The sequence below is a fragment of the Oncorhynchus kisutch genome, linkage group LG3 (genome assembly GCF_002021735.2).
Source record: "Oncorhynchus kisutch isolate 150728-3 linkage group LG3, Okis_V2, whole genome shotgun sequence".
Lineage (NCBI taxonomy): Eukaryota > Metazoa > Chordata > Actinopteri > Salmoniformes > Salmonidae > Oncorhynchus > Oncorhynchus kisutch.
Genome location: NC_034176.2, coordinates 36,787,306 through 36,808,295, shown reverse-complemented (window position 1 = coordinate 36,808,295; position 20,990 = coordinate 36,787,306). Strand labels below are relative to the sequence as shown.

At 39.8% G+C, this 20,990-nt stretch overlaps 1 protein-coding gene across 1 annotated transcript in view; it reads left to right on the top strand.

Moving 5' to 3' along the window:
- The first annotated feature begins 655 nt into the window (after positions 1-655).
- The window catches only part of LOC109881999 (hexokinase-2), a 76,723-nt gene continuing 56,388 nt past the window's right edge, over positions 656-20,990 (top strand). Inside the window, exons 1-2 of the mRNA XM_020474103.2 lie at positions 656-961; positions 16,213-16,375. Of these exons, the coding sequence (XP_020329692.1) occupies positions 899-961; positions 16,213-16,375 (226 nt within the window). The 5' untranslated portion in view covers positions 656-898. The remainder of the gene's footprint in view (positions 962-16,212; positions 16,376-20,990) is intronic.

Here is a 20,990-nt window from a genome sequence, read left to right as displayed (position 1 = left end):
ATTGTTCTAATAGAGAAGAATCCTCAGATCACTGTAATGCCTAGTCATTCAGCATCATGGAACGTGCAGATGTGAACCAGGGTCCTGAGATCTTGTCAGTATGAGTTCAGTTGTACTTTTTGCAGAAAATTACTGACCTTGACTTGGTGCATATAATACATCAAACACACACACCTGAATGGGCTACATAATTGAATGTGGCACCTGAATGGGCTACCACATGTGCTAAATTGGATATATTGCTACATTGTTGTTGAAATAATTCTCTCCTCCCTGTCAATTTCCTGCCTTAAATTATATTCTTCCCCCATACAGTTTTTCTTCCTATGATGAGATTTTTTCCTTCTTCTGGCAGTTCATGAATGTAAGAAATGTGAATTGTCAGTCATTACAGGAACATCATGTCAATAGATGGAACTGCTCCCTGAAATCAGTTTAATCTGTATTACAAACCAAACTCACCCCTGTTTTATATAAATACGATTATAGATGTATCTCTATGAATAAGATATACTCATTTTATATATATTTAAAAAAAGTTAAAAGTTGATCTGAGAGATCAAATATGTAAGGACATCTTGTCTTTAATTATAGTATTCATCATTATGATAATTTGCTTATCGTTAGACAAGAAGAGAAGCCCCACCTTCCTCGTGGCCAATCGCCAGCAATGACGCGAAGAATATTAAGAATTACTTGTTCGAAGTAGGTGGAAGTTATCGATGTGACTTCTGCAGCCTTCATCTCTATAAAGTTGTCATTACGAAGGCCAGATAAGATTTTGTTAGACGTTATGATTAGTTGCCGACAACTTTAACGAACAAGCCATATAGGAAATAATTACATTGACATAGCTAGCTAACTAACTAAGAGGTAGAGAAGGACATTTACAACGACGATGATAGCCTCTCATCTTCTGGCTTACTACTTCACGGAGCTCCACCATGACAAAGTTCAACAAGTAAGTGCATCGAAAACATAGCTACATGTCTTTGCTCTTTTTATGTTATAAAGGGACATATTTTCCAAGTGATATTGGCCGTTGACCGGTTAGCTAGCACTCGAAAGAAGAGGCTAGGTTACTTGAAGTACGCCACACGTGTCGTGTGATGACTCGGATCATATTGGCATTGCGTCAGTGGAGCGTCTAGCTAGTTTCCATTGTGTCGAATTTCCTCTAAGGAGTGGTAGTTAATTAGTTTTCTTTTCCGTCAAATGCCCCACAATGTCTATCCAAACGAACTAAATTAAAGTTGAAGACACTGACAAGATATGCCCAAGTATTATTCACTTTTACTGACATGTTTAAAATGCAATAATTGCGCATCTTCTTGTTTCCGCATTTCAATGCAATGCCAGAGCGAGAGCCGTCGGCCCTGTGCATGGATGGGCAGGGAATCCAAGAAATAACAGCACTGACCTAGCAATGTTTTGAGAAATAGACTGTTGGCATATCGGTTTAGATTGGCTGGACCTGAAACGTAAGACTGTCTACATCACTGACCTAAACAGGACTATCAACATAATTAGACAGGATGCATGCACACTTATCTTTACATCAGTAGTAGGATAAATGGTTGTGAAAATGAGCCTATCATGAAGTGCTTCTACGTAGGTCCAGCCTGGTCTCATAGACTAGACGTAACATGGTAAACGTAAATCCAGAAAAGATTAGTATATGTTACATTTGGTATGGTTAAATAAGACAGATTGTTACTTATTAAGTAGGTTGGTTGGTTGGTCGGTCGAGTGCGAGTAAGAAACTCATCACGGACAACTTTTGCATTTGAAGTAATTAACAACTTTTCAACTACTTACTACTTTTTAGATCCTTTGCAACTACTTAGCATGTTAGCTAACCATAACCCTTTTAGTGAACCCTTCTCCTAGTCCTAACCCTTTAACCTAACTCCTAAACTTAACCCAAACCCCTAGCTTGGTTAACGTTAGTCAGTTAGCTAGAATTCCAAACATTTATGGTTTCCAAATTCATAACATATTGTAAGTTTTGTTAATATGTATGTATGTATGTATGTGTGTGTATATATATATATATATATATATATATATATATATATATATATATATATATATATATATATATATATATATATATATATATATATATATATATATATATATATATTGTAATTAATAACATATCATACAAAATGGGTGATGGACATCCACAAATTAATACATACCATATGAGACGTAACATATACTAATTGCTGGATCGAATCCTCGAACTGACAAGGTAAAAATGTGTCATTTTGTCCCCGAGCAAGGCAGTTAACCCACTGCGTCAACAACGTGGATGTCGATTAAGGCAGGCCTCCCCCCGCACTTCTCTGATTCAGAGGCGTTGGGTTAAAAGCGGGAGACTCATTTCAGATGAAGGCATTCAGTTGTACAACTGACTAGGTATCCCCCTTTGCCTAAAAGTAATGTCTTGGGTTTACGTACAGAATATTACAAAATGCTTTGAGACCAGGTTGGTAACTTATCTTTTGTTCACCCTTCTCCATCTCACTCACCTTAGGTTTAGGTCCCCCCCCCCCCCCCCCCCCCCCCCCACACACACCCTCTTAGCTGTGCTGCATATGTGGCAAGGGCAGCATCTATGAGAGCTTTGTGTTGCTTGTAGCAGGACAGGGCTATTTTGTGTGAAATCTAATATGGGTCGCATACACGTGTTTAGCAGATGTTTTTGAGGGTGTAGCAAAATGCTTATGTTCCTAGCTCCAACAGTGCAGTAATATCTAACAATACATTTTAAAAGTAAAGAATGGAATTAAAAAATATAGGAATATTAGGATGAGCAATGTTGTAGTCTGGAGTATAAATAGAGTTGAAGTTGGAAGTTTACATACACCTTAGCCAAATACATTTAAACTTGAGGTTGACCAATTATGTTTTTTCAACGCCGATTCCGAGTATTGAGGACCAAAAAAACACCAATACCGATTAGTCGGCCAATTTTTTTAATGTTTTTTTTTGTGTTTAATTTTTTTATATATATTTTTTTATTTGATTTGTAATAATGACATTTACAACAATACTGAATGAACCCTTATTTGAATGTAGTACATCAATAAAATCAGTTTAGCCTCAAATAAAATGAAACATGTTCAATTTGGTTTAAATAATGCAAAAACAAAGTGTTGGAGAAGAAAGTAAAAGTGCAATATGTGCCATGTAAAAAAACAAATGTTTAAGTTCCTTGCTCAGAACATGAGAACATATGAAAGCTGGTGGTGCCTTTTAACAGGAGTCTTCAATATTCCCAGGTAAGAAATTTTAGGTTGTAGTTATTATAGGAATTATAGGACAATTTCTCTATACGATTTGTATTCCATATACCTTTGACTATTGGATGTTCTTATAGGCACTTTAGTATTGCCAGTGTAACATTATAGCTTCCATCCCTATCCTCGCCGCTACCTGGGCTCGAACCAGGAACACATCTACAACAGCCACCCTCGAAGCAGCGTTACCCATGCAGAGCAAGGGGAACAACTACTCCAAGTCTCTGAGCAAGTGACGTTTGAAACGCTATTAGCGTGCACCCCGCTAACTAGCTAGCCATTTCAAATCGGTTACACCAGCCTAATCTCGGGAGTTGATAGGCTTCAAGTCATAAACAGCTCAATGCTTGAAGCATAGCTAAGAGCTGCTGGCAAAACACACGAAAGTGCTGTTTGAATGAATGCTTACGAGCCTGCTGGTGCCTACCATCTGTCAGACTGCTCTATCAAATAATTTACTTAATTATAACATAACACACAGAGATACGAGCCTTAGATCATTAATATGGTCGAATCCTGAAACGATCACCTCGAAAACCAAACGTTTATTCTTTCAGTGAAATACGGAACAGTGCTGTATTTTATCTAACAGATGGCATCCCAAAGTCTAAATATTGCTGTTGCATTGCACAACCTTCAATGTTGTGTCATAATTACGTAAAATTTTGGCAAATTAGTTCGCAGTGAGCCAGCCGGCCCAAACTGTTGCATATACCCTGACTGTGCGTGCAATGAACGCAAGAGAAGTGACACAATTTCACCTCGTTAATATTGCCTGCTAACCTGGATTTCTTTTAGCTAAATATGCATTGATTTTAAGAATGGCATTGATGTTTATGGTTAGGTACACGTTGGAGCAACGACAGTCCTTTTTCGCGAATGCGCACCGCATCGATTAAATGCAACGCAGGACACGCTAGATAAACTAGTAATATCATCAACCATGTGTAGTTATAACTAGTGATTGTTTTTTATAAGTTTAATGCTAGCTAGCAACATACCTTGGCTTCTTACTGCATTCGCGTAACAGGCAGGCTCCTCGTGAGGCTGGTGGTTAAAGCATTGGACTAGTTAACCGTAAGGTTGCAAGATTGAATCCCTGAGCTGACAAGATAAAAATCTGTCGTTCTGCCCCTGAACAAGGCAGTTAACCCACCGTTCCTAGGCCGTCATTGATAATAAGAATGTGCTCATAACTGACTTGCCTCGTAGAAATAAAGTTGTAAATAAATAAATCGGCATCCAATAATACCGATTTCCGATTATGAAAACTTGAAATCGGCCCTAATTAATCGGCCATTCCGATTAATCGGTCGACCTCTACTGTCAACTAAGTGTATGTAAACTTCTGACCCACTGGAATTGTGAAACAGTGAAATAATATGTCTGTAAACAATTGTTGGAAAAATGACTTGTCATGCACAAAGTAGATGTCCTAACCGACTTGCCAAAACTATAGTTTGTTAATTAACAAGACATTTGTGGAGTGATTGAAACACTTAGGTTGGAGTCATTAAAAATAGTTTGTGAACTTTTGTCTTTTGTCATACACTATGTGTATGTATGTGATGTATAGACATGCACCGAATGTGGATATGTGGATAGAATATATAGTATATCTGAAGAATAAGTGGATAGAATCGTGTATGTACAGCAATAGATTAATAGATGGCCTTGACTAGAATACAGTATACTATTAGATTGCCTGTAGATTTTCATGTCTGTCTGTAATTGAGTATTGACTTGGCTGGGATGCTCTTGAAAAAGAGATTTCAAATTTCAATTAGCCCCACATTAGAAATGTGTAAAACAGTATGTAAACGTTATTAGTGACCAGCGTTCCATGTCAATGTACTAGAGTAGAGTTCGACCGATTAATCGGAATGGCCGATTAATTGGGGCCGATTTCAAGTTTTCAGAAATCTGTATTTTTGGCCACCGATTTGCCGTTTTAAATGTATTTTTATTTTTTATACCTTTATTTAACTAGGCAAGTCAGTTAAGAACACATTCTTATTTTCAATGACGACCTGGGAACGGTGGGATAACTGCCTTGTTCAGGGGCAGAATGACAGATTTTCACCTTGTCGGCTCTGGGGATCCAATCTTGCAACCTTACAGTTAACTAGTCCAACGCAATAACGACCTGCCTCTCTCTCGTTGCACTCCACAAGGATACTTTTTTTTTTTAAACCAGGAAGGGCTCATTGAGATTAAAATCTATTTTTCAAGAGCGCCCTGGCCAAGATAGTCATTACAAAAAAACTACAGACAGACAACATGAAAAACTACAAGTAATCTAGTAAAAACCATTGAATTCACAGGAGTATAAAACAGCAAATTAAAAACATTGACAGGTCAGGGAATCAGCCTCAAAATCCTTCATCAGTGACTTAAAAACACCAATCGGGACAAGTTCTTCCAGTTTAAAAGTATTTTGTAAGGTGGTCCAAGACGATGGCGCATAGTACATAAAAGCCCTTTTACCAAATTCAGTTCGGACATTTGGAACGAAGAGAGTACCCACCACATTTCTGAACAATAAAAATGCGCAAATAAAAAGGTAGTAAACCCAAAATGGCTTTGTAAATAAAAGTATACCAGTGACTGAGCCTACGAGTGACTAGAGAAGGCCAGCCAACCCTGGTATACAAAGGGTTTTGCAGTTTAAAATAATTCTCAAAGTGCCATGGTCGTGTCAATTGATCTCAAACACTAAGCGGAAGCATTCATATATAAAATATCCCCATAGTCTAGTAAAGGCATAAATGTAGCTGATACTAGCCTCCTTCTGGCTTCAAAAGAAAAACAGGCCATATTCCTAAAATAAAATTCAAATTTCAGCCTCAATTTTTTTGCAAGTTGTTGAATATGCAATTTAAAAGAGGCCGTCATCAATTAAAATTCCAAGATATTTGAGATTACAACCTCAATCTCCTTGCCCTGACAGGTAGTAAGTAATAGGTGAAAGGTTCAGAGGTCTATTTCTTGCATTAGAAAACACCATTAGTTTAGTTTTGTCAGTATTGAGGATAAGCCTTAATTGACACAAGGCATGTTGAACAGTATAAAAAGCAGTTTGCATGTTCTGGAAAGCTTTTGTAAGAGACGAGGCACAACAGTAAATAACAGTATCATCAGCATAAAAATGAAGTTGTGCATTTTGGACATTTTTGTCTAAATCATTTATATAAATAGTGAATGAGCGGACCAAGTACAGCGCCTTGGGGCACACCATTCAAGACAAACAATTTAATAGACATAAGCCCATCAAATTGAGTGCACTGAGGTCTATCAGACAGATAGTTAGCAAACCATGCAACTGCATGCTCCGAAAGACCTACACGTGACAATCTCTGCCTTAGCATAGCATGATCAACTGTATCAAAAGCCTTAAAAGATCAATAAAAAGTGAGACGCAGTGCTGTTTTTTTGTCAATGGCTTCAGTGATATCATTTAAAACCTTCATGGCTGCTGCGGTAATTGTGCTATGCTTCTTCCTGAAGCCCGATTGGTACATTGATAAAATAGTTAGTAAATAAAAACTCTTTTAGTTGTTCACTTACAAGGGTTTCAAGTATTTTCACCAGGGGTGACAGCTTTGAGATTGGCCTATAATTATTTAAATGAGTTGGATCTCCCCCTTTTAAAAGTGGTAGGACAAATGCTGATTTCCAGATCTTTGGAATTTCATTACATTCCAGGGTTAGATTGAACAGAGACTGCCTGTTACGCGAATGCAGTAAGCCATGGAAAGTTGCTAGCTAGCATTAAACTTATCTTTATAAAAAATAATGAATCATAATCACTAGTTAACTACACATGGTTGATGCTATTACTAGATATTATCTAGCGTGTCCTGTGTTGCATATAATCTGACAAAGCATACAAGTATCTGACTGAGCGGTGGTAGGCAGAAGCAGGCGCGTAAACATTAATTCAAACAGCACTTTTGTGCGTTTTGCCAGCAGCTCTTCGTTGTGAGTCAAGCATTGCGCTGTTTATGACTTCAAGCCTATCAACTCCCGCTGGTGTAACCAAAGTGAAAAGGCTAGCTAGTTAGCGCGCGCTAATAGCGTTTCAAACGTCACTCGCTCTGAGGCTTCTAGTAGTTGTTCCCCTTGCTCTGCATGTGTAACGCTGCATTGATGATGGCTGTTGTCGTTGTGTTGCTGGTTCGAGCCCAGGGAGGAGCGAGGAGAGGGATGGAAGCTATACTGTTACACTGGCAATACTAAAGTGCCTTTAAGAACATCCAATAGTCAAAGGTATATGAAATACAAATGGAATAGAGAGGAATAGTCCAATAATTCCTATAATAACTACAACCTAAAACTTCTTACCTGGGAATATTGAAGACTCATGCTAAAAGGAACCACCAGCTTTCATATGTTCTCATGTTCTGAGCAAGGAACTGAAACGTTAGCTTTCTTACATAGCACATATTGCACTTTTACTTTCTTCTCCAACACTTTGTTTTTGCATTATTTAAACCAAAATGAACATGTTTCATTATTTACTTGAGGCAAAATTGATGTATTATATTAAGTTAAAATAAGTGTTAATTCAGTATTGTTGTAATTGTCATTATTACAATGTATATTTTTAAATCGGCCGATTTAATCGGGTTTGGCTTTTTTGGTCCTCCAATAATCGGTATCGGCGTTGAAAAATCATAATCGGTCGACCTCTACAATGTACAATAGCCAGCTAGTGACAGTGGCTAAGTTCAGGGCTGGGTACAAGGTGGAGGCCGGCTAGTGATGGTTATGGCCTTGAGATCCCAGCATTAATGCACCTGTACTGACCTCACTGTTGAGTCTTCTTCACCACACTGTCTGTGTGGGTGGACCATTTCAGATTGTCAGTGGTGTGTACGCAGAGGAACTTGAAGCTTTTCACCTTCTCCACCGTGGGCCCATCGATGTGGATGGGGTGTGCTCTCTCTGCTGTCTCCTGAAGTCCACGATCAGCTCCTATGTTTTGTTAACGTTGAGGGAGAGGTTATTTCCCTGCCACCACTCTGTCAGGGCTCTCGTCTCCTCCCTGTCGGCTCTCTCGTTGTTGGTATTGCACCAGTCCAGACAAACTCACCAGCTGTGAGTTTGACTTGTAAAGTCTGTAAGGTGTGGCCACAGACTATACTACTAGCATCAGACTTAAAACATTTTACATTAGGTCAATAAATGTCACATTTATCCTTTTTGATCTGCCTGCTCTGTCAATGGCTGCTGCATTTGGGCTTTTCACCCTTCTGATCCTTTCTCTCTAGGCTAGTCTGCTTTAACCTTCTTATGCCCTGACAAAATTGATTCCTTTCCATAGCAGCGGGAAGTTGGGGTTCTGAAGGTGCTGCAGCGCCCACTGATAAATTGAAATAATTTTGCCCAAATTATACAATTACTCCTGTCTGAACTCTGACTGAATTTGGGCAGCACTCAAACCAAATAGCAAACAACTTGTGTTGCGGTCATAAGAATATAATCCATAGAAGGATTTTGGAACCTCTCACCTTGGAAATTTGACTGGTAAACTCATGGGTTTGCTCAAAATGGCTGCCAGTCCTGAATTTAATTTATCTTTGCGGTGTCAGTGAATAGCAACATTTTAGCCCCTACAGGATTTGCTGATCACATTTTGTTTTTGCAAACTCAACAATTCCCTGCATATTATGCGAGTGCTTGCAGATTTGACAATCACTGCATTATTTCTGCATACAACAGTAAAATAATTAATATCTAATATAAAATAAACAATATCTCATGATACTGACCCATCACCCCAGTACAAAAAGAGGACTCGCAATTTCAACCAATCAGTGCACATTTTCCACATTATATGGTTCAATTAAGCCACACGTCTACAAAATGTTTCCCTCGTCAGCGCATTTCCGCTACAAAATTCTTGCATATTGCCATGCAAAGCATTTCCGCTACAAATTGCACAAAATTCTTGCATATTGCTATGCAAAATGTGAGGATTGGCGCAGCAAAATCAAAACTTTTGCCCACCAATATCACAAAAATCCTGGAGGGACTAAAGTGCCTTTCACAAATTTAAAAATACTATCTTGGGAAATGTGTTTGCAAAGCAAATGCCTACTGCTGAAAAGAGAAATCTAATCTCAGTCAATAGAAACAACAATTCTTTTCTTCTCGTAACTGATGAACAGCACTGTTTTAGTAGCTCAGGCCTGTCTTGGAGACGATCACCGGGTATGGTGAGAAGCTAAGGGTACGCATATTCATGCTATCTTCATCGGTTTAGTCAGTGCCGCTGGAAAGTTGATTTAGTAGCTTATTATTTATACACACACACACAGTACCAGTCAAAAGTTTGGACACCTACTCATTCAAGGGTTTTACAATTTTTTTACATTGTAGAATAATAGTAAAGACATCAGAACTATGAAATAGCACACGGAATCATGTAGTAACCAAAAAAGTGTTAAACAAATCAAAATATATTTTAGATTCTTCAAAGTAGCCACCCTTTGCCTTAAGCTTTGCACACTCTTGCATTCTCTCAACCAGCTTCACCTGGAATGCTTCTCCAACAGTCTTGAAGGAGTTCCCACATATGCTGAGCGCTTATTGGCTGCTTTTCCTTCACTCTGTGGACCAACTCATCCCAAACCATCTCAATTGGGTTGCGGTCGGGTGATTGTGGAGGCCAGGTCATCTGATGCAGCACTCCATCACTCTTCTTGGTCAAATAGCCCTTACACAGCCTGGATGTATTTTGGGTCATTGTCCTGTTGATTCACAAACGATAGTCCCACTAAGCGCAAACCAGATGGGATGGCGTATTGCTGCAAAATGCTGTGGTAGCCATGCTGGTTAAGTGTCTATAGAAGTCTATAGGCCAGTTTTATTGCTTCTTTAATCAGTACAACAGTTTTCAGCTGTGCTAACATAATTGCAAAAGGGTTTTCTGTTGATCAATTAGCCTTTTTAAAATAATAAACTTGGATTAACTAGTACACCATGCCTTTGGAACACAGGAGGGATGGTTGCTGATAATGGGCCTCTGTACGCCTATGTAGATATTCCATTTAAAAAATCTGCCGTTTCCAACTACAATAGTCATTTACAACATTAACAATGTCTACACTGCATTTCTGATCAATTTGATATTTTAATGGACACAAAAACGTGCTTTTCTTTCAACAACAAGAACATTTCTAAGTGACCCTAATCTTTTGAACTGTAGTGTATATTAATGTGGACACCATTTGAAATTTCTACCCTGCTAGAGCTGCCCTGGTTAAATCATGTAAGATACTCAATTAAAGCTACACTTGTTGTGAATCCAGCCAACATGTCAGATTTTTAAAATGCTTTTCGAAAGCACAAGAAGCTATTATCTGATAGCCTGCACCATCTGCACCAGCAGTAAACAAAGGAGTTAGTATATTTCAACCCTGCAGGCGCTACACAAAACGCTGAAATAAAATATAAAAGATGCATTACCTTTGACGAGCTTCTTTTGTTGGCACTCCAATATGTCCCATAAACATCACAATTGGTCCTTTTGTTCGATTTAATTCCGTCCATATATATCCAAAATTTTAATTTATAAAGCGCGTTTGATTCAGAAAAAAGCAGCTTACAAAAAACGCAACGTCACTACAAAATATTTCAAAAGTTGCCTATAAACTTTGCCAAAATATTTCAAACTACTTTTGTAATACAACTTTAGGTATTTTTAAACGTTAATAATCGATCAAATTGTAGACAGGGCAATCTGTGTTCAATACAGGAAAGAAAACAAACCAGCACCACTTTTCACGTCTTGCACAACTCACAAAAGTGTACCCAGTTCCGAGTTGGCCTACTACTTCATTGCACAAAGGAATTACCTCAACCAAATTCCAAAGACTGGTGACATCCAGTGGAAGTGGTAGGAACTGAAAACAGGTTCCAAAAAAAGAAAATTCTGATCAGTTAGTCCTCAGGGTTTTGCCTGCTACATAGGTTATGTTATACTCACAGACATGATTCAAACAGTTTTATAAACTTCAGAGTGTTTTCTATCCAAATCTATGAATAATATGCATATCGTATATTCTTGGTATGAGTAGCAGGAAGTTGAAATTGGGCACGCTATTTATCCAAAAGTGAAAATTCTGCCCCCTAGCCCCAAGAGGTTATTAATGGTAAGTGCTGTTATTGTGAAAACGAAATGTCTACGAGCAACAACGGCTCAGCCGCAAAGTGGTAGGCCACAGAAGCGCACAGAACGGGACCAAAGAGTGCTGTAGCTTTGAAAATGTGTCTCTCCTCAGTTGCAACACTCATTACTGAGTTCCAAACTGCCTCTGGAAGCAATGTCAGCACAATAACTGTTCGTTGGGAGCTTCATGAAATAGATTTTTATGGCCGAGCAGTCGCACACAAGCCTAAGATCATCATGCGCAATGCCAAGCGTCGGCTCGAGTGGCGTAAAGCTCGCCGCCCTTGGCCTCTGGAGCAGTGGAAACGTGTTCTTTGGCGTGATGAATCACTCTTCAGTCGAACGGACGAATCTCGGTTTGGCAGATGCCAGGAGAACGCAACCTGCCCAAATGAGTAGTGTCAACTGTAAAGTTTGGTGTAGGAGGAATAATGGTCTGGGGCTGTTTTTCATGGTTCTGGCTAGGCCCCTTAGTCCCAGTGAAGGGAAATCTTAATGCTACAGTATACAATAACATTCTCGACAATAATGTGCTTTCCTGTGCACAAAGCGACGTCCAAACAAAAATGGCTTGTCGAGATCGATGTAGAAGAACTTGACTGGCCTGCACAGAGCCCTGACCTCAACACCATCAAACACCTTTGGGATGAATTGGAATGCCGAACACCATGCCTAACATCAGTGCCCAACCTCACTAATGCGCTTGTATTTGAATGGAAGCAAGTCCCCGCAGTAATGTTCCAACATCTAGTGGAAAGCCTTCCCAGCAGAGTGGAGGCTGTTATAGCAGAAAGAGGGGGGGGAGAACTCTATTAATGCCCATGATTTTGGCATGAGATGTTCGACGAGCAGGTGTCCACGTACTTTTGGTCTTGTATGTGTTGTCTCTACTCCTAATATTCTATAAGTGGTCTTTTACTGTAGTTTTTATTATGTTTGACAGTGTCAGAGTAGTTTTCTGTAATTTGTGTAGTATTAAAAATATACTGAGAATGTGTCATGTAGGCCTTAATAGCGTAAAATTTAAAGCCTTCCATTAACTCAAAACATCTTCTCGTGGCTATGGGAGTGTCATAATGTCTCGACCATTCTTCCCTCGCTACTCTCCCCCTTCTTCCTCTACCCCTCCCTTTCTGAGGAGGTTCTGCTTTCTAAGTCCATCTCCAGTTTCAGATTGAATGTTGTACGGTCAGTCTGTCCCAGGTTGCTGCTGGAACGTTGTGTCCTGTCTGTATCAGATATTTATTAATCACAGTCGTTTTGCTAGCCAGGACCTTCAGGCCAAGGTGACTTAAGGGGATGTGTCCCAAATGCCACCCTATTCCCTATGTCGTGCACTACTTTTGACTAGGGCCTTCTGGTCAAACGTTGTGTGTGTTACATACATACATACATACATACAGTGCCATTCGGAACTCGGCCACTGTACCAGGGTCTTACCTTACTTGGTGGCGCCGGGGCCACATGATTGTGCAAGACAACAGTCTACCACTTAGCCTATACATGCTGATATCATTGATATGTTGCAGTTTGGAGGCTTTACTGTAGATCAGCTAGGTCTAGCCATTGAGACAAATACAATAAAGCCATAATGTTTGCTTTGTGGTTTGCTAGACCTTTTCACTCGTCTCGTGTTCCCCCTTCCTCCAGTCACATGCTCCTTGCTGCCGGACACGTTTTGCAAGTCAGTGAGGTTCCTGGTATTTAGAGTAGTGTGGTTGGGCCATGTGTGAAATCAGCTGCTTGTACAGTACTTATGGCTGCTGCCTAGCAGAGCCATTCAGTTCCTGGAGTTGGAGCCAACCAGTAATGCAGGGGGTGGGGTTAGTTAGCCCTGGGGAAATGTGACTTCCAAGTACAATAACATTTTATCGGAGGTTTGAGTTGAGGCCTACAGAGGTAGTCAGATTTGGCTTTGACAGTGAAATGGGTCAAGGACTATTGTAGACGACATGCCAAACAAATAAGATAGATAATAATGATTTTCCATTGTGTTGTCTCTCTGTTGACTGCTTGTCTGTAATGTCACCCAGACTGTGGAAACAATCACTCTGTTCAGATTCGGAACCATTACTATTATCATGACAAAGCGGGCATTACCACATGACTGTTGGCATTTCAGCCAGGGGAGATTGTAGTATGATACGATGTAATGCCACTGTCCCTACTGGCTCCGTACCATAGCTACACACACACACATGCACACACACCAGGGTTTCCGTTGAGAAAATGTGGCGCCGAACAACGTGACCGGGAAGATTTTAATTTACCGGCCATTTGATAAAATTACCAGACCCTTATGCATTGGGTGTGTAACCCATTATGGCATCCACCCACTGTGCTCAGAATGACAGGAATCACATTTGAGATAATGGTAATTCATCTGAACAGAGCATGCAACTCCTGTAATGAAGCAGCCAAAAATAAATCATTTTCGAAACATTTGCCAAAATGTAATTTGCGGGAAATATATGTGACAGATTCAATTCTCTGTTAGAAACTTAAAGGGTGAATCTAAAGATGTAACCACTAGGATGGGTCGCTAATATGACTAGGATTGTGCTTTTGGCTTCTGGTCAAGGAAAGAAAGTTGATATGAAAACCAATAGAACAGGAGAGAAATGGCAAGGCAGCAGGTTCAATAGGCTAGGGAAGTACATTTGAAATACATTAGCCAAAATTATATAATTACTCCTGTTAATACAGAATGAAATCATTCAAGATAATTCACCAAAAAGCATGACTTAGTCAAAGAAGAATTGAGGATCATTATCTTTTTAAAAAAAAGGATTGTGGATTGTTTCAAATCACAAGCTCAAAGGCCTATGCCTATTTGGGCAGCTGGAGTGGCAATGGGCCTAGCAGTTTTCAGCTGTGGCTGTCAGTGAAAAGCATAATGCGTCTTGGGTATAATTTGAAAATGTTGACATGAAGGGGAGGGGTGTGTGGCGACGCTATTGGCTGGCTGAATAGTGATGACTGCGATTGAATTTTCATTTTCTAGTATCGTTTTTGTTTGTCAGCTTGATGTATTTTTACTTCGTTGACGATAGAGGTGATAGCCTATAGACAAATGAAGCAGGCCTATGAGTTCCATGCGCTCATTTCTTAAGCCACCAATAAATCAGTGTATCAATGTGTCCATTTGGCAGAAGCTGGTGCTCGCAACAGTTAAATTCAACTTTTTAGATTGTTATAATTTTAATTCAGATTTTTGTAACAATGATTTTGAGAAACTACAATTGTATTATTGAAATGAAACTGTTCCACGAATGGTGAATGGGGGGGGCACGCTTCAATTACCAGTTGAGAAATAAAATTATATTTTTAATCAAGATTTTTAAACACGAAATTGCATTTAGAATTGTTGGGCAGTGAATGGGCTTAGCAACCAGCTAAGGAGTTGCAGGAGATATGACGCTCAAGATTGGCGCTCTGCGCGTGTGATAGTTTTGTTGGATATAGATACGTGAAGACTAACAAATACACGCGTGGTAATTTAATTCAGAATTATGCAAATTAACCTATTCTCTGCTGCCTTTGACTGGAACAAATTGCATAAATCACTGATTCAAGTTGGAGACTTGTATCCCTCTCACTAATTTCAAGCACGGCTGTCAGAGCAGCTTAACGATCACTGCAGCTGTACACAACCCATCTGTAAATAGCCCATCCAACAAACTACCTAATCTCATCCCCATATTTTTTTTTCTTTTTTCTGCTCTTTTGCACAGTAGTATTTCTACTTGCACATCCTCATCTGCACATCTATCACTCCAGTGTTAATTGCTAAGTTTTAATTACTTCCCAACTATGACCTATTTATTGCCTCACCTCCTTACTTCATTTGCAAACACTGTATACAGATCTTCTATTGTGTTATTGACTGTACGTTTGTTTATCCCATGTGTAACTCTGGTGTTGTTTTTGTCACACTGCTTTGCATTATCTTGGCCAGGTCACAGTTGTAAATGAGAACTTGAACTGTTTCTGGACAAAATAACCAGGACAAAAAAAAAGTCCCATTGCAAAATAATGCTTTTCATTCATTGCCGGAAATACATTTGACCGTCATGCTTTTATTATTTTATTTCACCTTTTATTTAACCAGGGAGGATATTTAACGATGGATGGCCTACCTGGTGAAATAAAAGCATGACAGTCAAATGTATTTCCTGCAATGAATGAAAAGCATTATTTTGCAATGGGACTTTTTTTTTGTCCTGGTTATTTTGTCCAGAAACAGTTTAATCAGCTAATGGAAATCCTGACACACACTCACAGTATTGAACACAACATTAACATTAGGCCAACTTCAGTGGTAAAGCAACAAAATGGAGACACAAGCTTATAACCACGCAAGAAAATATCTAGGCCTAAACAAACAGATGATGGTTCCTTTGCAAAGCTACTGATGTCGCTTCATGGCAACCCTCATGAGCATTGGATACTCATGTCAGAATAGAAGTCAGACGTAGTTCGTAATCAATAGGGAATATTGGTTCATATTTATCCTAGCTTGCTGTCCAGGGAGTGCACTGGTACATCAAGCTGCCTCATGCTACAGAATCAGGAGATCTGCTCCTACCCTATGACCCTTTCTGCATCAAACAAGGCTTACTCATCCATCTTCCTCTCTCGCTCGCTCCCTTTCCTAAGGTCAGTTGGATAAATACTTGTAGCACCTCCAGTTTCTAGTTTACTCTAGCTTACTCTCTTTTTCTCAAGGTGGATAAATACCTGTACCACCTGCGGTTATCAGACGAGAACCTGATGGACGTGTCGGTGAGATTCCGACGGGAGATGGACAAGGGTCTGGGCCGTGACTCCAGCTCCACGGCCGCTGTCAAGATGCTGCCCACGTTTGTGCGTTCCACCCCTGATGGGACAGGTGAGAGCATCGGGGGAGGGGGCTTGACTGACAGCTGTTGACTAATTTTTATTTATTTAGATTGAGTTGTAAATAAAGATGCCAAACCCACCACTGGTGTGCGTTGCCTAAGAGCTCTATTTTCATGTCATCTGACCAAAGCACTGGCTGGAGTTTGAAAAATTGGGACTTGGATTGGAACTGACACTATGGTCAGATGACGTGAAATAGAGCTCTTCGGTCACGCACACCAATGGTGGGTTTGGTGTTGAAAAACAGAAGCGTATGCAAAAAAGTACCTCGTACCTACGGTAAAATATGGTGGTGGATCTTTGATGTTATGGGTCAAAGGCATCATGAACTTTACTAAATAACCGGAACCTGTTTGCCTCTGCCAGGAGGCTGACACATGGTGGCCGCAAGTTGATCTTCCAGCAAGACAACCCCAAGCACAAAGAAATGGTTAATTGACCACAAAATCAACCTTTTGCAATGGGCAGATTTGAAAACCTGTGGTTTGAATTGAAGAGGGGAGTCCATAAGTGCAGATCAAGGATATCAAGGTTCTGGAAAGATTCTGTATGGCGATCCCTCCCAACGTGTTCTCCAATCTCATAAAATATTTTTGAAAAAGGCTCTGTCGTTATCCTCGCAAGGGAAGGTGCTAGAGTTTTGAAAACGGGCTTAACATTAATTTTGACCCCTCTGAGATTTGTTGTATTACTTGTTAAACAATCTCTTTCTCTGAGCAATTGCATTAGTATAATATAATTTCCCAATTTTTTTTTTGGGCACATGCAATGTAGCTCAGTATTAGTATAATTTATTTTAGTCTTATTTTCTTTTTTTGCTCATATTTATCAAGGGTGCAGATAATTATGGACCACACTCAATTGGTATTGAGTGTATTTGAACTTCTGACTCACTGGGAACGTGATGAAAGAAATAAAAGCTGAAAGAAATAATTCTCTCTCCTATTATTCTGACATTTCACATTCTTTAAATAAAGTGATCCTAACTGACCTAAGACAGGGAATTTTTACTAGGATTAAGGTGTATGTAAACTTCTGCCTTCAACTGTACATACACCTTAGCCAAATACTTTTAAACTCAGTTTCTCACAATTCCTGACATTTAAGCCTAGTAAAAATGCCCTATCTTAGGTCAGTATCACCACTTTTTTTTAAGAATGTGAAATGTCAGAATAATAGTGATTTATTTCAGCTTTTATTTATTTCATTTAATTCCCAGTGGGTCAGAAGTTTACATACCCTCAATTAGTATTTTGTAGCATTGCCTTTAAATTGTTTAACTTGGGTCAAACGTTCAGGTAGCCTTCCACAAGCTTCCCACAATAAATTGGGTGAATTTTGGCCCATTCCTCCTGACAGAGCTGATGTAACGAAGTCAGGTTTGTAGGCCTCCTTGCTCGCACATGCTTTTTCAGTTCTGCCCACAAATATTCTATAGGATTGAGGCCATTCCAATACCTGGACTTTGTTGTCCTTAAGCCATTTTGCCACAACTTTGGAAGTATGCTTGGTCATTGTCCATTTGGAAGACCCATGTGTGACCAAGCTTTAACTTCCTGACTGATGTCTTGAGATGTTCCTTCAATATATCCACATAATTTTTCTTCCTCATGATGCAATCTATTTTGTGAAGTGCACCAGCCCCTTCTGCAGCAAAACACCCCCACAACATGATGCTGTCACCCCCGTGCTTCAGGTTGGGATGGTGTTCTTGAATTTCTGTTAACGAGAAATTTGTGGAGTGGTTGAAAAATGAGTTTTAATGACTCCAACCTAAGTGTATGTAAACTTCCGACTTCAACTGTATGTATATTTTTTTATTTCACCTTTATTTAAGCAGGTATGCTTGTTGAGAACAAGTTCTCATTTGCAACTGCGACCTGGCCAAGATAAAGCAAAGCAGTTCGATGCATACAACACAGATATACATTATCTTTAGAAAGTATTCAGACCCCCTTGACTTTTTCCACATTTTGTTATGTTACTGTTACGGTTTTCTTCCCTCGAAAGAGAGTCGGACCAAAATGCAGCGTGGTTAATACGATACATGTTTAATGACGAAATAAACACGACAATACAAAAACAACAAACGGAACGTGAAAACCTATACAGCCTATCTGGTGACAACTAACACAAAGACAGGAACAATCACCCACGAAACACTCAAAGAATATGGCTGCCTAAATATGGTTCCCAATCAGAGACAACGAGAATCACCTGCCTCTGAGAACCGCCTCAGGCAACCATAGACTTTGCTAGAACACCCCACTAAGCCACAATCCCAAAACCTACGAAAAAACCCCAGACATAAACACAACACAACATAAACCCATGTCACACCCTGGCCTGACCAAATCAATATAGAAAACACAAAATACTAAGACCAGGGCATGACAGTTACAGCCATATTCCAAAATATATTAATTTGTTTCTTCATCTGTCTCCACACCATACACCATAATGATGAAGAAAAATAGTTTTTTAGATTTGTTTTTGCTAATTTGTTAAAAAATAAGAAATGAAATCACATTTACGTAAGTATTCAGATCCTTAACTCAGTACTTTGTTGAAGCACCTTTGGCAGCAATTACAGCATTGTGTCTTCTTGGGTATGACGCTACAAGCTTGGCACACCTGCATTTTGGGGAGATTCTCCAAAAGTATAGTATTGTCCTCTCAAGCTCTCAGGTTGGATGGGGAGTGTTGCTGCACAGTTGTTTTCAAGTCTCTCCAGAGATGTTCGATCGGGTTCAAGTCCGGGCTCAGACATTGTCTTGGCTGTGTGCTTAGGGTCGGTGTCCTGTTAGGTGAACTTTCTCCCCAGTCTGAAGTCCTAGGTGCTCTGGAGCAGGGTTTCATCAAGGATCTCTCTGTTCATCTTTCCATATCCTGACTATTATCCCAGTCCCTGACAGTCCCTGCCTCTGAAAAACATCCCCACGGCATCATGCCGACACCTCCATGCTTCACCGTAGGGATGATGCCATGTTTCCTCCAGATGTGATGCTTGCCATTTAGGCCCAAGCGTTCGGTCTTGGTTTCTTCAGACCAGAGAATCTTGTTTCTCATGGTCTGTGAGTCTGTGGGTCCAAGCAGGCTGTCGTACTGAGGACTGGCTTCCGTCTGGCCAGTCTACCATAAGGCGTGATTGATGGAGTGCTGCAGAAATTGTTGTCCTTCTGGAAGGTTCTCCCATCTCCACAGAGGAGCTCTGTCGGTGACCATTGGGTTCTTGGTCACCTCCCTGACCGAGGCCAAGTTTGGCATGGCGGCCAGCTCTAGAAAGAATATTGGTGGTTCCAAACTTCTTCCATTTATGAATGGAGGCCACTGTGTTCTTGGCGACCTTCAATGCTGCAGAAATGTTTTTGTGCTCTTCCCCAAATCTGTGCCTCAACACAATCCTCTCTCGGAGCTGTACGGACAATTCCTTTGACTTCATGGCTTGGTTTTTGGTCTGACATGCACTGTAAACTACGGGACCTTTATATAGACAGGTGGTGCCTTTCCAAATCATGTCCAATCAATTGAATTTACCACAGGTGGACTCCCAAGTTGTAGAAACATCTCAAGGATGATCAGTGGTAACAGGATGCACCTGAGCTCAATTTTGAGTTTCATGGCATAGGGTCTGAATACTTATGTAATTATTTTATTTCTGTTTTGTCTTTTATACATTTGCTTAAATGTCTCATCTGTTTTCACTTTGTCATTATGGGGTATTATGTATAGATTGCTGAGGGTCTTCAAAAAAAAAAGTCAATGCAGGCAATCCATTTTAGATAAAAGCTATAAAGAGGGAAAAGTCAATGGATCTAAATACTTTCCAAAGGCTCTTTATATCTAGCTAGCTCTGGCCCAATCCGAAGTGTTTTTATTTAGCCTGTATTTAACTAGGAAGTTCCATTGGTGTCAAAAGACCTGGCCTTCAAGCCTTGGACTTGTAATGCACTGTAATTGGATTATTCAAGGAAATGGCACAACCCATATTTACAATTACCATACCATGGGGAAACACAGGGGAGTTCTCATAGACTGGTTAGCTGACAAAGTCATGAAAAAAATGCACACACTTCAACGGGGCAGAAGGCAGTGTGTTATTGCGATTCTGGATGGCCAGATGGCGGAAACTTGTTTTTGTTGTAGGTGGCTGGTTTCAGCTAGATTGATCTTTTTCTTGATACCATGTCTTGTTTTGACTGGATGTCACATTTATGCTAATATGGTTAAAATTCACTAGCTAGCTAACCAATAACTGTAACGGTTTGAGAGACAAGTGCTCATTGTGCAAACGTATTTGTTTTCAATAAATATTAGATACGAAATATAGTTTACATGTGTCAACAATCTATGCCAACCCTGTCTGTTGTGCACACGCCGGTTTTGTTGTTAAACAACCAACCCGTCTACAGACCAGCAGCAAAAAAAATCTTACACTCATAAGCATATAACTTATAATTGGATTGAAAGTCTCATGAATGTCCTGCTTAATATGTTTATTGTTGCAAATCAACTGCATTATACCAAAACAAATAAACACATCATCCAGTAAAATGGCACTTTGGCTAGCTTTGCTACCAGCCTATATCAATGAGCGTTAGCAT